This window comes from Lissotriton vulgaris, chromosome 8 (assembly GCF_964263255.1).
Source record: "Lissotriton vulgaris chromosome 8, aLisVul1.2, whole genome shotgun sequence".
Taxonomy (NCBI): domain Eukaryota; kingdom Metazoa; phylum Chordata; class Amphibia; order Caudata; family Salamandridae; genus Lissotriton; species Lissotriton vulgaris.
Genome location: NC_141696.1, coordinates 114,544,979 through 114,561,755, shown reverse-complemented (window position 1 = coordinate 114,561,755; position 16,777 = coordinate 114,544,979). Strand labels below are relative to the sequence as shown.

Genomic DNA, 16,777 nt, shown 5'->3' with positions numbered 1-16,777 from the left:
CACTGTTTGCCCCTCGGTCAACAGGGCAAGACGGATGGCCAACAGGGACCCATTCATAACACTTGATGAGCCCAAGTCACTGGGACTGGGAGAGTCAAAGTCATACTGTCCCCTGCCAGGCAACACATCCCCACAGGTCCTGGAAGCCACTGCAAGGGAGCCACAGTCTAATTGCCTATGGTGGGCTTCAGCAGCCGTGGAATGATGGCGTCTTCCCTGCCCAGACCCCAGTTGGACTGGATAGAACTTCTCTGACCTTCATACCACCCAACAATCAAACAACCTGCAAAAAAACATTAAAAAAGCAGAAATGGGCCTCTCTTCGAACCAACACATAAGTAGAAATCCACAGGACCATTGAAGTACTTTACAGTAAAAACAATTTAAAAAGGACGCTTTGCAAATGTATAGTACAGCAATAGACACAAATCACAGGTTCTGGGACACAAAGGAGTCCAAGACAATTTGTCACATTTTGTGTCCCTGTGCCAATCCTTATTCCCAAGTCTTTAAAATTCTTGTTGAATAGCAGTGTGCATCAGAACTGAAGGAAGGAAAGTCCTCAAAAATCAACCTTCAATTTTCCAGAAAGGCAGACCGTGCAGCTTGCCTCTAATGCCTTGACTGGTTTTCGGGTACCGATTTAAAAAAAACTGCTGAAAGAGTTTTGAGATGTCTGGAGAATTTAGCAGCAGGAAGTGGAGCGCGATTAAAGTGGAAACAGAACAGTTACAAAAGTGATTGTACTCCTGACATGAGGCACTTTTAAAAAACGTACAATTCCAATGCAAGCACACCAATAGGATATCGTGAATCCAGGCTGCCTCTTGTTTTCTGCTCAAGTCTTTTCACACTGCTAAGAGAATTATCCGATATGAGAGATCCAGTCAGAAACAAATTGTCTATAGTTTCTATTCCTTGACTCTTCATGATCCGAGACTGGTAGTACGCTTATGTACACAAAGATTGCTTCATTCAATATACAACACTCTGCTCGAGTTGTTTTAGAGTTTTAGAAATCCTGGGATATCTTCATCATTGAAAGATCCATGAGGTTTCTGGTGCCACATGAGTTCCGTGTCTGGTACAACGTGGTTTTATTCCAGTTTTAACTCCGAAATGTGAGTAGCGGATGAGGACCGCCGAGAGATGCCTCACAGGAGCACATGTGTTGGATGTGCAACACGCCACCCTGATGTAGTCCAATAGTTCAAGGCTTGCAAAGCGAGACCATGTGATACTCCGGCAATGGGCATGATCATATCTTCTTTTCGGTGTTTCTGTACATTAGGTAGTGGTCCATAGTCTGAGGGCCTGTCTCACCGCTGGGAGAGAAGGCCTCCCTTTCCCAATGTAGGTCTTCAACCGTCCGGCCTCTTCTTCTCAAAACCAATCTATGAACAAGAACAGGCAATGATTATCACTTTATATGCAATGGTACATAAGCAAAACATTCACCCTAACAATCTTGACAGACTGTGATGTAAAACCTTAAAAGAGCCGATTCATCTATGAAAAATATTAGTAACAAGGCACATAACCAGACTTGTAAATTCCTCCTATTACCTGCTGATCTATCATAATCTACAAGTATGGATGAACTTGGTCATTTGGTGCAACTCTGCCCTATGGGCTCAGAGTGTGCCACAATTTTGAGCCATGCTCTCCCAAAGAATATCCGCCATGTTTTACCTACCAACCAAAACATTCTCTAACCAAGATTTCCAAGGGCTCCAAGTGAAGGTGCAGGCTTTCATCTTCTGTCTATAGTCTTAGAAAGAACCCCTTTATGGCTATATCAGAATCCTAGCTCTGCCCTCCACACAAAGGCATAGTATTGAAGCTGATTAATCAACCAGGATTTATAAAGCACTGCTAATTACCCGATGGAGTATCTAGGCGCTTGCCGGTCCAGGACAGCTCAGGCGAAACAGCCAAGTCTTGAGGTCCCTTCAGAATTCCGCAAGTGCCAAACTACTGATATGTAATTAGTAGAGTACTGATACAGAGGTATGGTCAACTAAATCAGCCTAGCAAGTGGAGTCACATTAATATTTTGCACTCCAATGTGTGTAATTCCATTAAACGTATATGAGCACCTGGCCGCCAAATATTTGGAAATATATGGAAAGGCCTCACCTCAGAAACTCACCTGCTCTTGGTGACTTTCTACTGCTGGTCTCCCTCACACTACTAAAAGGAACTCTGTACCCTTGTAGCTACCCTCAAGAGCAAGAACTACATTGTGTCGATTAGATCCCTAGAATCCCTTTTTGTAATACGATAAAGACAGACACTGTAAATACGCAAAGTACCAAATGAGGAGCCAGTTCTTGGCCTATCTCAGTGAACCACCAGCTTTAAAAAGGCTGTCCAGTGTTATAATAATAATAATAAAAGAGCTTATAAAGCGCCTGGTGACGCCATCCCGGCGTGTCCCCGCGCTGTGGAGAGAGTAGCAGGATGCAGAGGCAGAAGTTATAGGGTGTACAGGTAGGTTTTTAAGACTTTTCTAAAAATAGTTTCTGTTTCAGCTAGTCTGATGTTCATGGGAAGGGCATTCCAATTTTTAGCCGCCAGCACGCGGAAGGAGCGTCCTCCCATCCTGGCCTTCTTTATGCGAGGAATCTTAAGGAGACCAGTTCCCATAGAGCGAAGTGTTCTATTAGGCTCATAGGGTATGGCTAAGTCTTTGAGATATTCAGGGGCTTTCATGGAGTTGATCCTGTAGCATATGAACAATGCTTTGAAGAGGATCCTTTTTTTTATGGGAAGCCAATGAAGAGCATCCAAGGTGGGTTTAGAGGGAGCTCTTTTTGGTAATTTAAGGACTAACCGTGCTGCCGTATTTTGTAGGACTTGAAGCTTTTTCTTGTTCTTTTCAGTTGTCCCTAAAAGAAGCACATTTCCGTAATCTATACGGGAAGTGACTAGTGCTTGGGTCAAGGTGCGTCTGGCCTCTAGCGGAAGAAGGTCTAGAGTGCGGTTTAAGGTTTTTAGCACCCCGAAGCACTTCCCTACCCCTTTGTGGACGTGACTGTCAAAGGAGAGTTTGGGATCAACCCAAACCCCCAAGTTCTTGGCTTCCTTGGCAGGGGTAGGTAAAGGTCCTAGACAGGAGGGCCACCAATCCTGAGTCCAGCTGGTATCGCTACCACCTATCACGAGAACCTCTGTTTTGGAGCCGTTAAGTTTTAGGCAGTGTTGGCTCATCCACCCTGCCAGCTCCTGCATGCAGTTCTTGAAGTTGGTTGCAGCTAAAGTAGGAGCTTGGGATAGCGAGATGAGCAGTTGGGTATCGTCGGCGTAAGATACTAATTTTATGCCATACGATTGTACAACATCTGCCAGAGGGGCCATATACAGATTGAACAGGGTAGGGCTCAGGGCAGAGCCCTGAGGCACCCCCTGTTCAAGAGCAATGCTGTCTGAGAGGAATGAGCCTCTTTGGACCTGAAAGCTGCGGCCCAAAAGGAAAGCTTTAAGCCAACCTAGTGCTGTCTTGGTGACCCCAGCTTTGTTTAGACACTGTAGCAAGATGGAGTGTGCTACAGTGTCAAACGCAGCGCTGAGGTCCAGCATGATGAGTGCCATTGTGTGACCCTCATCTGCTCCTGCCCGAAGAGTTTCAGTCGCTCTTAGGAGAGCTGTCTCCGTGGAGTAGTTCGTTCTGAAACCAGATTGGGATCCATGTAGGGAGTGGTTGGATTCTAGGTGGACCATCAGTTGTTTGTTTGCAATTTTCTCGGCCACTTTCGCGAGATAGGGGAGGAGGGAGATAGGTCGGAGATTTTCTAAGGTATCCTGACTGATGTTAGGTTTCTTTTTAATAGGCAATACTATCGCTTTTTTCCAATCTTCCGGAAGACAGGCCAAGGAAAAGGATAATTGAATGACATGCCTGAAATGGGGTTCCAGTACTTGTAGGCTAATGGTTAGCACTTTAGGTGGGGCTGGGTCCCGAGGGGAACCTGATTTAACGCTTTTACATATATTTATAAGCGTTTCCGTGGGAGGTACAGAAAAGTGTTGGAGATTTTGCATTGTAGGATCAGTTTCTAAGCTTTCCTTAAAATCGTGACCAGAGGTCATCTGTTCAGAGAAGTGGGCATAAATGTTGGTGATTTTTCCGGAGAAATACTGAGCTATTTTATTGCAGGTTTCAACCGAGTCATTACAGGATTGATTGTCGGTAGTAAGCACCGATATTTCTTTAAAAATTTTGTAAAGCTCTTTAGAGGAGTTCTCCGCCTCCCCTATGCGAGTTTTATAGTGGAGAGCTTTGGAGGAGCGGATTATTTTATAGTATTGTTTTTGTGCATTTTTGTACTGTGTTTTAGTTGCAGGACAGAAGTTGGTGCGCCATTCACGCTCCAATTTCTTACAAGCCGATTTAAGAGCCTGAAGTTCAGGCGTGTACCAAGGACTAGATTTTCTCGCATAGTTAGGGTTTTTCATTTTCCTAATGGGAGCGGTGGTGTCTAGGGCCTTTAAAATGTGATTCTGCAAGAGACTGTAGGCTGTTTCGCAGTCTGTGCCTCCCAAGGAACCTCCTGTATCAAGTATCTTATTAAAAGTCTCATGAGAGAAGTTTTTCCAGTTCCGTCGTAAATAGCGATGATTGCAGACTGGTTTAGGATCAGAATCGGATAATTGGATGATGAATGGGATGATAAAGTGATCAGTCCAAGGGACCGGAATAGGGGAATTGGCATGTACTCCAGAACCATTCATAAAGATTGGGTCTAGGAGATGGCCCAGTCTGTGAGTGGGTTCGCTGTTGATAAGGTCAAGCTGTAGAGATTGAAGTTCAGACCTGATGTCCTTAGCTTCGGTGTCGAGGGGATCGTCAAAGTGGACGTTCATATCACCAAGCACGATTAGTCTACTTTTCCTGATTGCTAAGTGTGCTGTGGCTTCTGTCAGGCTGGTTGTAAAATCATACAGTCTGCCAGGAGGCCTGTATACAAGAATGCCTGACAGAGAAAGTTGAGGGCCAATGACTATAGTAAAAGAGCCAGCTTCACAGTGGTCAATTATGATGGGGGATAGAGAGCAGACTATTGGAGATCTGATGGCTATAGCAATTCCTCCTCCCCTTCCATCCTTTCTGTCTATTCTGGAGAGGGAGTAGCCAGGAGGCATAGCCTCTATGATGTCAGGGTCAGAAAATTCACCTAACCACGTCTCGGTTAAAAACAGGATATCGAGTCCATCATCCTCAAGTAGGTGATGTATTTGAGTGCTGTGTTTGCTAAGTGAGCGGCAATTGATCAGGCCAGCCTTAATCTGTCTAGTGATAGGATTCTTAGTAGGTAGCATAGTCGGCGTAAATGAGCATGAAGGGCAACTATGCAAGGAGAGCGCCTCCATATTGTGTTTACATTGGAGGGGGACATCAGGGCATAAATCTAGCAGTACCTGCCTATCATATCGCAGCGGTGAGGGATAAGGGTGGCAAGGAGTCCTGGCCCCGCGACCCGTCCTGGCGCGGACGGGCGCAGACGGGCTGGACTTAGGCTCGACTTCGGCGCGCTTCCGGCGCGCCCGCTGCGCGGACGCGGACCTACGCACATTTATAGGCGACCTAGGGGCGACTAGAGCGCTGAACTAGCAAACCTTCGCCCGGAAGTGCTGGGCTCCTCCTCCACCCTCCGCAACAAACGCCCAAGCTGGACGCGGCGGACCGGGGCGGGAGTGTTAAAGTAAGCAGAGTGATTTCAGGTGAGGCGCTGTTTAAAAAGCTGACACAGTATTACACAGGCATTAAATTAGCAGCATTCGCCAAAGTTTTAAAACGCTATTAAAAGTCAGCGCTCGCAGTGTAACACACACAGGACACACAGCGTGAGCGGATAGAGTCAGCCACTGCCACCGGCTGGACTCTTCTCCACCACGCGAGTGTGCAGAAATGAAGAATTTATACACTCTTGCAGTACAGCGGGACTAGAGCGCTGAACTAGCAAACCTTCGCCCGGAAGTGCTGGGCTCCTCCTCCACCCTCCGCAACAAACGCCCAAGCTGGACGCGGCGGGAGTGTTAAAGTAAGCAGAGTGATTTCAGGTGAGGCGCTGTTTAAAAAGCTGACACAGTATTACACAGGCATAAAATTAGCAGCATTCGCCAAAGTTTTAAAACGCTATTAAAAGTCAGCGCTCGCAGTGTAACACACACAGGACACACAGCGTGAGCGGATAGAGTCAGCCACTGCCACCGGCTGGACTCTTCTCTCTTCTATGATGCAACAACAGGTCCCAAGCCCCAGGCAGACATCATTAAACAAAGGAAGATTCTAGGGTGGACTGTAGGGGATTGTTAGATATGCAGGTCTGGATAAAGAGAAGTGAGTTTATTGTTTTCACACTGGATGCCCCTTTAAAGAGAAGGAGACCAAGGCACGTGGACAGTGGTGCTCACACTGGCCCTCCAAAATGGGCTGGAAAGTTTAACTTTGCCAGTTTCAAGATTTTTCTTTTTAACTTCGCCAGCTTCATAAAATGGAGGTTTTAAAAAAAATTAAGCAATTAAAAATACAAAGAAAAATAGAATTTCTGAGTAAAAACCATACAAACACAACTTTTTTTTTTACATGAGAATTGTCTACAATGATCCATCCGTAAACATTTTACCAGCAAGGAAAAATTTGCAAAGCTGAAAAACTATGCAAATTCATGAAGTTGTCAAGTTTCTCACCTTCGCAAAACTTTGCCAGTAAATCTTGATTGCGACCCCTAGTCTCTGCGTGATTCAATTAGAAAGCAAGTCTAACTTGTTCAATTTTCGGGAGTTTTAGAGTGTAAGTTTCCCGAGTGACCTCTAACAGTCTTCTGTCCCGGACCGCAGCTCTAGCCAAACCACTACTACTGCAACCTCTCTGTGCAGAAACCTCTGCAGGTTGGTGTCTGTAGACAGTATACCTCACAAACATGGGAGCCACAAACTGGAATTAGTGCATTTATTCTTTGACTTAATGGAACAGGACCTGGAGGAATGGGCCTTTCCTTCTTAACTGGGGCATTCTGTGTCAAACTCTCCCCAGTCAATTCATTGTTGCGCCAATCATTGGCCAATCCGTAAACATATGTAAACCGGCTCATGCAATAAACCGACCTTAAAAACTCGCATCCCACGTCATGTCAATGTCCACGTCACCATGAGGCCACATAAGTGGTAAGCAAAAGCAACATATATTAATTAATATAACACAGCTTAACATTTGCCACTGTTTCTAGCTGAATGTCTCTGAATTCCTGGAAGAAGCTGTGAATGGCTGGAAATCTGTTACATTGTGGTTGGATCACCTTTCTAAAAACAGTTGAAACTGGAAGCCTTTGTCTATTACTAGGCGTGCAGGAAGTTCTAATCTACATAAATAAAAATGTAAATGTTTGTTTGTTCAAAATCTCAAATCTCAGAACGTTCTTCACCAATTGTTTTGACATTTTGACCCATCGTTGGATTCGATTAAGCGCACACACACACACAAAACACACACATACAGTTAAATCTCAGAAAGTGATTCACCGATTTCTTTGAAATTTTGACACAACGTTGGTTTTGATTATGCGCGTGGTTACATATACACAACATTGGATTTGAATACGTGCGTGTCCAATACGAGCGTGTTTTTATTAGAAAGGCCGAAAAGACCCTATCGATTTGTTTGCTGCGCAAAAAATAAAAGGGACGCATACAGACAATAGTCTACATATATTAGAGTGGACATTTGGTGTCAGGATGGCAGGAGGGAGGGGGGGGGAGGAGTTGGTTCACTTTCCAACATTAAGAAAGGAGGCATAGAGACAAGAGTCTACATATATTAGGATGGACAGTTGGTGTCAGGATGGCAGACCGGGAAGTATTGGACACACGCGTATTCGACTCCAGACACATAAAAATGTATGTTTTATTTTTTTAGAAAATCTCAAATCTACGAAAGTTATTCACAGATTGCTTTGAAAGGGGGGGAAGAGTTGGTTTACTTTGCAACAATAATAAAGGACGCATAGAGAAAATAAACTATATATATTAGGATGGACAGTTGGTGTCAGGATGGCAGACTGGGAAGTGGGTGGAAGGAGGGGGGGGGAAGAGTTGGTTCGCTTACTCTTTTCTTTCTCTTCCATTTAACCAGACTGAGCCACAGCAACGCGTGGCCGGGTACAGCTAGTTATACAATATGGACAGTCACTTTATCAGATTGGATTCCAGCCCCCCCCCCCCCCAAACCCCTAATTGCATATGACCTTCCTCTAGCGCTTTGAAGTAACTGAAAGGTAACGCCCAACCCTGCACATAAATAACATTTGATAATGACCCAGTTCCCCACAAACGTGCCCACGCATTTTGTAAATGGGTTGCATTACCTGCCACCTAGGCCTCGCTTTCAGACATCTCTGAGGAACTGTGGAAATAAAGACACAGGTACAATGTGTATTAGTTTGTTTATTTTCACTTCAGGATACACAAGGTACTTATTTTTTTCGATTTTTTTGTGAAGAAGCCGCCCTGCCAGCAGACTTAAATGCCAAAGGATCGGGCATGGAAAATGTCAATGCATTCTCTCCACACCCTATATTTGTACCCTCTGGGCGGTCCATGGGAAGCCGGGACTTAGAACTCACAGGTGTGGCAATGTGGACTTTGTTACTCCACACAAGGTGGGTGCTCATGGCACTTCCTGTACTCTGGGAACCGTACTGAGGGAGTGTGAGAAGTTGTGGTGCTGTGTTGTCCAAAACAGAAACCCAAAGCCCACAGCCTTCCAAACTGTTATTTACCGACTAGGGAAAAATGGTATCCTAAGACGGTAAATAATTTATATTGTGGGTGAACTCCAACAAACCGGCATCAGTGACTTTCAAATGTGTGTCTCGCCTTTCATAACCAATCCACTCCTTCGTGTCTCCTGTGGTACTGTGGGCCTTGCAGTCAATTTTTTGCATCTAATATGTGACATACAATTGGATCTGGTACTTGATTTGATGGACCAAATTCTCAAGCCCCATTTCACTATGGTCAATGCAACTATTCGCAAGGTAATGCACATCCTCAGATTGTGCATCCATCTCACTACCGAGACACAGTATGTGATACCTGCAGCTCGTCAGAGGGGCATAGTAAATTTTCATACCATAAAGCCTCTGAACCTGTTGAGTGGCGGCATTTTCTACAAGGGAACTTATCCCGTGCGCGGATTCCAAAAGTGTATTGGAAGCCACGCCTGATTACCACTGATGCGGATTCACTGGAGTGCAGCCACAACACATATATTTGGATATACACTGCTGTAAGGTATGACACTTCAAAGTCTCGAAGACTCCTTCATCAGGTACAATCCGATGCCATCTGAAGATGCCTCTGGGACTTGGAACGCTTGCCTGTTGCATCTAATCTGGCAGAGCGTCTTCAAAGACAAAAAACACATTTAGATTGAAAACACCAGGATCCCAGGGAAAGACGTTCACCGAAGAAAAGGAAAAGACAACCGAGAGAGGTATTTCATGATTTGCTTATTCACAAGGCAGTAAAATCATTGTGTTCCGTCAAATAAAAAGTGAACAGTGGTGGCAGGGATGTTAAGTTTGTGATGTTAGATTGCCACAATGATGCTAGTTGCTGAATTTCCCTTTCTGATTGCTGGATGGCTCACAGAGCGGTGAGATGTAGTCGGGCATACTGATCCTGATGAAGGCCACTGAATTGGCATACAGGGCAGAAACTAGCTGATCACACTTAAAAGCCAAGGAGTGATAGTAACTCCTACTAGCCAATTTTCCCCACCTTTTAACCTTGTCAGATGGACCCATGAATAAATACTGATTTGGGCACCACCTAGGCAATTTTAAAGATTACCTTATATAGATCCCAGAAACTTTTCCCTTAAAGGTGTTCCCTTGTAAGAACAGAGGTCGCAGCATGCCCTGACCCTCCGGATAACATTCAGTGAGTGAGAGTTCCTTTAAGAAAAAGGTTTTTCCCGTATATGCAGTGGCCCACCCTAGATGTCTCAAGGTTGACTCTCTCTTGATTGTGACACTGTATATGAGGAGGGTGAGTCACGACCTCCGTTTCCCTCTCTTGATTTGACATAATGTAGTCAGTCACTATGAGTTGGCTATCAGTGAAAGACCTGCCATGTCTTTGCTATACATTGTGATATTTCTCCTCCTGCCACCACTGCAAAATCATTCATTCGGATGCCAAAATGCAATCAATTCAATTGAAGGTCTGGAGTCCCATGATCAGACCAGAATAAGCGATCACCCAGTGATAAAGCTAGGAAAGAAGCAGCGCCCACAAGGTGTTGTATCCCAGAAAGAGCCCACAGTGACAGAGGCTAGAGGGAGGGACACAGACAGAAGAGGAGTCAGAATGGCCACTTTGACCCAAGCACAAATGTGCTTGTTTCGTCTAATTAAATGATCACCAATTGACCAGCATTTGGTCAGAAAACACCTACTTGACTATCGGCACACACACACACTACCTACCAAGATAGTGCAGAAGGAAAGAATGGTGCCGCTATTTACACACAGCATTGCCTTCCGGTCATGCAACCTTCGTGTGTACGCAAAGTAGCACTAGCTAACATTTAAAAACAAAAAGGTGTTTTTTTAATATGAAAATGAAAAGGATTGGAAAAAGTGGTACATCATGAAGAAAGTGAAAAAATCCCAACATGCTAAAATATAAATAGGAAACATCCAAAAATATTGGAGAGGCTGATGGGTTTGTATTTATGTAGCTGACCTGAATGGCCCAGGTTCTTACAAGCAGAAGTGCATACGTCTAATGTCACATCAATCCACACCGCACCTTCCGCTGTAGAGCTCTGTGCCACTAGTGAACTCGGCAGCATCATTTAAGGTACCCATGAGGTGTGCTGCATCTATCATACATCTCATATGTACATTTATAAAAATCATAGGTTCCGAAAGACTGCACTAGGAATACTGTACATGTTTCTGAAAATTATATTCATGGAAAAATGCATTTGTAAGTGGTATGCGATGTCACCTTCCAACTGTTTGTTCTCCACTTGTCTACCATCCTTTTTCTATTTTTTCCATTCCTCAGGTTACCTCCTACTTTTTCTTTCTGTGTCTAGCTAGCCAAGGAGTGTCCAACCTATGTCCAGGAAGGCTGTTCCATGTCACAGTTTCAGGATATTTACATAAAATAAGTTTTCAATCAACAAATCCATGTGGACCTCCCTTCAGTAGTCAGTAGCAATGTTGAAAATCTTGCATTGATCAAAGTCTCCATGAACCTTTACTGGACACCCTTTTCCTGGCTTCGCTTCTGATTCAACACTGCCAATACCAGCCCCTCCACCATCATAATAATGTATCATCTTCCTGTTAATGTTGCATAAACGAGTACAGTATTTAGTCTAGATGGGTGAGAACGAAGTTGGGTTGACCCGCAAACATTCATCACGTATTTGATGTGATTTTTAATTATGAATATGCAGATAGACTTGTCAGCCCTCATCTATTCCTTCACACTCCATCACCTTTTTGTCTCTCCTGCAGTGCACTCATTTTTATTGTAATATTTCACACCTGCAACACACTATCAATGGTGAGCCATAAGAACACAAGGGCGTATTCATCAAAAATTAATGTCTCGTTGTGACTCACCTGGGAAGGTGTCACATTATGATGCATGGTCTACCGGTCATGGTAGATCCGGGATTGCACCAAAATCCATGGATGGTTGAGTGGGAACACCCACACTCTACTCCTGGAACGCCTTCTAAGGGCACAGTAACGCAGCACAGTGATTTGCATTGCGTTGCATTACTCCAAATTTATAAAGACACTCAGGGCCACACAAGGTGGCCTTGTGTGACTTGATAAATTTAACTTAAGAGTTACATCACTCTTGTGCCCCTCTGCGTGGCACAAGGGTGGCGCAACTCTGAAAAATGTGTCCCTCAGTGAGAAGGAATGCACAGAAACCTCCACACTTCTACACCAGAGCATACAAACAGGTAAAGGCTCTAATTTTTTGGTTTATTCCAGAAGCGTACTGCCCTAACACACATCACTGATTAGGTGTGTTGTCCGAATGGCCGACAACGCTGATAATCTGTAGAATGAACGAGTGTGGAGAGGTTTGTGCAGGAAAAGTAGTACCAAATTGTGGGGCAGCAATCTTGAGCCATCTGCAGGATCCTGTCTGTGGATCCCTAAATCCTCTTACATTCCATCCCCACTCCAGGCACTGAGGATCCGAGTGCGTCTCATGCTTCTGGGGGCAACTGGTAGCCCTGTTTTAGTGGCATTCCCTAGAAACTGTCAATATTGATCTTAACTCAATGGGATGCGCATACATGGTTGCGTGCCTGGTGAATGCTTCCCACCCCACCCCTCCCATCTCAATGGTGATTGGCTGGCACTCACAGCGAGCGGGTCAGAAGTGAAAGCGGCCACGCTGTTCCTCATCTGCTTCTCGCTGCCCCGCAACGGGATGAGAGCGATGTTACCCAACCTCGAATCCTGGTGTGTCCGCGACAGCCGTACCTGCGCCGACTCCAGGGGCCACACGTTCCCGCCGTGCTGGAGAGACAAGGAAAGAGGAACACAAAAAGGTATAGGATTGCAACTGTAGCTTTGGGGTAAAGTCCTAGGTCCTACCTAAGCAAGCCTGAGTAGATTAGAAGTGTCATGTGAAAGGGCACCATGTGCAACCTGTGAGTAGGAAAGCGGGGTCCCCATGTCTGCTGGTGACTTCACTTCCTGGCACGCTCTGGTTCTAAAGTTCAAACATCTAAGTTTCCTCGAGCTTTGAAACCAAGAATGTTATTCCTATTTGAAAACTGTGGGGCGCTAGGGAGGAGTCAGATGCTAATATAGTCAATTAATCTCCCACAAAGGTTCATGACCCTTTCTGGAACATTCCTCAGGCAATGTCAAGACCCCATCCCCCACCCCCCAGCTAGACTCATCGTCGCCTGCAGGTTGTACCTCAGCATCCGTGCCCCTTTAGTTGGGGACAAGTATCTGTCTACATTTTCAAATCTAGATGCTGCACAATGTAGTATATCTGGTGGGAGCTCATACACAAAAACGACTTATCACTCGAGCCAGGCCTCCAAACCATTTCACTGGGGGGAAAACGAGCAGGACAAGGATTGGCAGAGGCAGTGCAAACAAGCTGGGAGGAGGGGCACAGCACAGAGAGTGCAGGGGAGCAGGGTGAAAGGGGAAAGCAGCACTGGGGAGAGAGCAAGAAAAGGCTTGGAGAGGAAAAGACATGCACATGGAGAGGAAAAGACATGCACATGGGGAAGGAAAAGACATGCACATGGGGAGGAAAAGACATGCACATGGGGAGGAAAAGACATGCACATGGAGAGGAAAAGACATGCACGTGGAGAGGAAAAGACATGCACATGGGGAGGAAAAGACATGCACATGGGGAAGGAAAAGACATGCACATGGGGAAGGAAAAGACATGCACATGGAGAGGAAAAGACATGCACATGGAGAGGACATGGGGAGGAAAAGACATGTACATGGGGAGGAAAAGACATGCACATGGGGAGGAAAAGACATGCACATGGGGAGGAAAAGACATGCACATGGGGAGGAAAAGACATGCACATGGGGAGGAAAAGACATGCACACGGGGAGGAAAAGACATGGACATGGGGAGGAAAAGACATGCACATGGAGAGGAAAAGACATGCACATGGAGAGGACATGGGGAGGAAAAGACATGTACATGGGGAGGAAAAGACATGCACATGGGGAGGAAAAGGCATGCACATGGAGAGGAAAAGACATGCACATGGAGAGGAAAAGACATGCACATGGAGAGGAAAAGACATGCACATGGGGAGGACATGGGGAGGAAAAGACATGCACATGGAGAGGACATGGGGAGGAAAAGACATGTACATGGGGAGGAAAAGACATGCACATGGGGAGGAAAAGACATGCACATGGGGAGGAAAAGACATGCACATGGGGAGGAAAAGACATGCACATGGGGAGGAAAAGACATGCACATGGGGAGGAAAAGACATGCACATGGGGAGGAAAAGACATGCACATGGGGGAGGAAAATACATGCACAAGGGGGAGGAAAAGACATGCACATGGGGGAGGAAAAGACATGCACATGGGGGAGGAAAAGACATGCACATGGGGGAGGAAAAGACATGCACATGGGGAGGAAAAGACATGCACATGGGGAGGAAAAGACATGTACATGAGGAGGAAAAGACATGTACATGAGGAGGAAAAGACATGTACATGAGGAGGAAAAGACATGTACATGGGGAGGAAAAGACATGTACATGGGGAGGAAAAGACATGCACATGGAGAGGAAAAGACATGCACATGGAGAGGACATGGGGAGGAAAAGACATGTACATGGGGAGGAAAAGACATGCACATGGGGAGGAAAAGACATGCACATGGAGAGGAAAAGACATGCACATGGAGAGGAAAAGACATGCACATGGAGAGGAAAAGACATGCACATGGAGAGGACATGGGGAGGAAAAGACATGTACATGGGGAGGAAAAGGCATGCACATGGGGAGGAAAAGACATGCACATGGGGAGGAAAAGACATGGACATGGGGAGGAAAAGACATGGACATGGGGAGGAAAAGACATGCACATGGAGAGGACATGGGGAGGAAAAGACATGTACATGGGGAGGAAAAGACATGCACATGGAGAGGAAAAGACATGCACATGGAGAGGAAAAGACATGCACATGGAGAGGAAAAGACATGCACATGGAGAGGAAAAGACATGCACATGGAGAGGAAAAGACATGCACATGGAGAGGAAAAGACATGCACATGGGGAGGACATCGGGAGGAAAAGACATGCACATGGAGAGGAAAAGACATGCACATGGAGAGGACATGGGGAGGAAAAGACATGTACATGGGGAGGAAAAGACATGCACATGGGGAGGAAAAGACATGCACATGGGGAGGAAAGGACATGGACATGGGGAGGAAAAGACATGCACATGGGGAGGAAAAGACATGCACTTGGGGAGGAAAAGACATGCACATGGGGGAGGAAAAGACATGCACATGGGGGAGGAAAAGACATGCACATGGGGGAGGAAAAGACATGCACATGGGGAGGAAAAGACATGCACATGGGGGAGAAAAAGACATGCACATGGGGAGGAAAAGACATGCACATGGGGAGGAAAAGACATGTACATGGGGAGGAAAAGACATGTACATGGGGAGGAAAAGACATGTACATGGGGAGGAAAAGACATGCACATGGGGGAGGAAAAGACATGCACATGGGGGAGGAAAAGACATGCACATGGGGGATGAAAAGACATGCACATGGGGGATGAAAAGACATGCACATGGGGGAGGAAAAGACATGCACAGAGGCGAGTTAACAAGAAAAGACGTGCACTCTAATGTGCTGACGAAAATAAAAAAGCAGGTCACTGAATGTAAACAGTGGAAAGATAGAACTCATCCAATCAGAAACACTGTAAACCAGCATTAATCCAAGAAAGGAACACATTTAAGAAGAGGAAGGAAAGTCCCCGAATAAGAAGACAGGGAAGTGCCCGACTGGCGGCTGTATGCTTCGAATGGCAGAGGAGACTAGAATCGAGAGGAGCTGTGCCTAGGGTGACTTAAACAGTTCATCCATCCCTTAGTTGAAGCAGCAGGAGGCACCATGTTGAGCATCACCACAGATACGTGTCTACCAAAGTGATTGATTTGAACCGGCCTCTGTGCAAACTCTTGGCATGCTGGGGCCCTCTGGTGGACACTTGGTGTAAAACACAGTTTGATGATGAGGTTTTCTAAACTTCTGACATCTGTTAAGTAAGCTAACTACATTAGGCAGGGCCTGCGTCGGGATCCTAAGAAAAGCCTTAGGCCAAGGCACTATGGTTTTTGCAAATTAAGCACTGCATTTACAGACTTCCTGTGTAGTGGGCGGCATAAAAATGACCCCTCCCAAGACGTGATTCTCGTTTGACTCTGAAACAAAATAAGTCTCTTTGCTTTTAGCGCATCACTTTTCTGCCCGGAAACCCTACAAACACGTATTTACAACTACCAGCAAACACAAAGAACTCCCCAGTGACTAAATGGTGCAGACATTCTGTTCTTTAACGTTTTAGCATAAAAATAATGTAACACGCTTTGCAATGGCCCTAAGTAGAAAAAAGAACGCACCCAGTCGAATTAAATACTATTGCATTTAGCAACAGATTTAAACTATAACAAAATACGAGATATTTGGGCCCTGCTCCTCATTGTGTAGAAGTATCATTTAACAAACAGATGAAGTATGTGTAGAGTGTTTAAGATGCGGTGGTTAAATTCTACAAAATTGTGTTTCACTCGATGTCCGCTCACAATGGTGCACTAGTATATTCTGCGATTCTTGCACTACCTCGTGCTTGTTTGTGATTTCTTGAACAATCAATTGCATGCATGCTCTCTGTTGCACAGTCTCTATATGTAAATGTCCGACAGTATTCAACGCTTGTGTGTCTTTGAGATGCATACATACCTGCACATGTAAGAAGGTGGCGAACCATTCCCTCATCTCCTGCTGGGTGTCACAGCACAGGTACCTGTGAAGAGCAGAGAGGTGACGTCAGACAGGGAGGCAGGCGCGCGCCAGAGGCATCGCGAGCGTGAGGCGCGAGCGGGCGGGAAATGCAGCCAAAGAGCCGGAAGTCCCCAGACACGTGTGTGAAACACGGACCGGTCAGGAAACATCCCGCGCTGCGGCCTTATCTTGTCGA

At 45.6% G+C, this 16,777-nt stretch overlaps 1 protein-coding gene across 9 annotated transcripts in view; it reads right to left on the bottom strand.

Annotated features, from left to right (window-relative positions):
• Nucleotides 1-363: 363 nt before the first annotated feature.
• Nucleotides 364-16,777, bottom strand: part of ARAP1 (ArfGAP with RhoGAP domain, ankyrin repeat and PH domain 1) — a 768,097-nt gene continuing 751,683 nt past the window's right edge. For 3 of the 9 annotated variants that reach the window (XM_086933788.1, XM_086933790.1, XM_086933789.1), the window contains 4 exons: nt 16,540-16,603; nt 12,411-12,566; nt 8,367-8,404; nt 364-1,394 (listed from right to left, as the gene is read on the bottom strand). In XM_086933788.1, coding sequence (XP_086789914.1) covers nt 8,387-8,404; nt 12,411-12,566; nt 16,540-16,603 — 238 coding nt within the window. In that variant the 3' untranslated portion in view covers nt 364-1,394; nt 8,367-8,386. The remainder of the gene's footprint in view (nt 1,395-8,366; nt 8,405-12,410; nt 12,567-16,539; nt 16,604-16,777) is intronic. The other 6 variants (XM_086933791.1, XM_086933792.1, XM_086933793.1 and 3 more) reach the window with 2 other exon arrangements.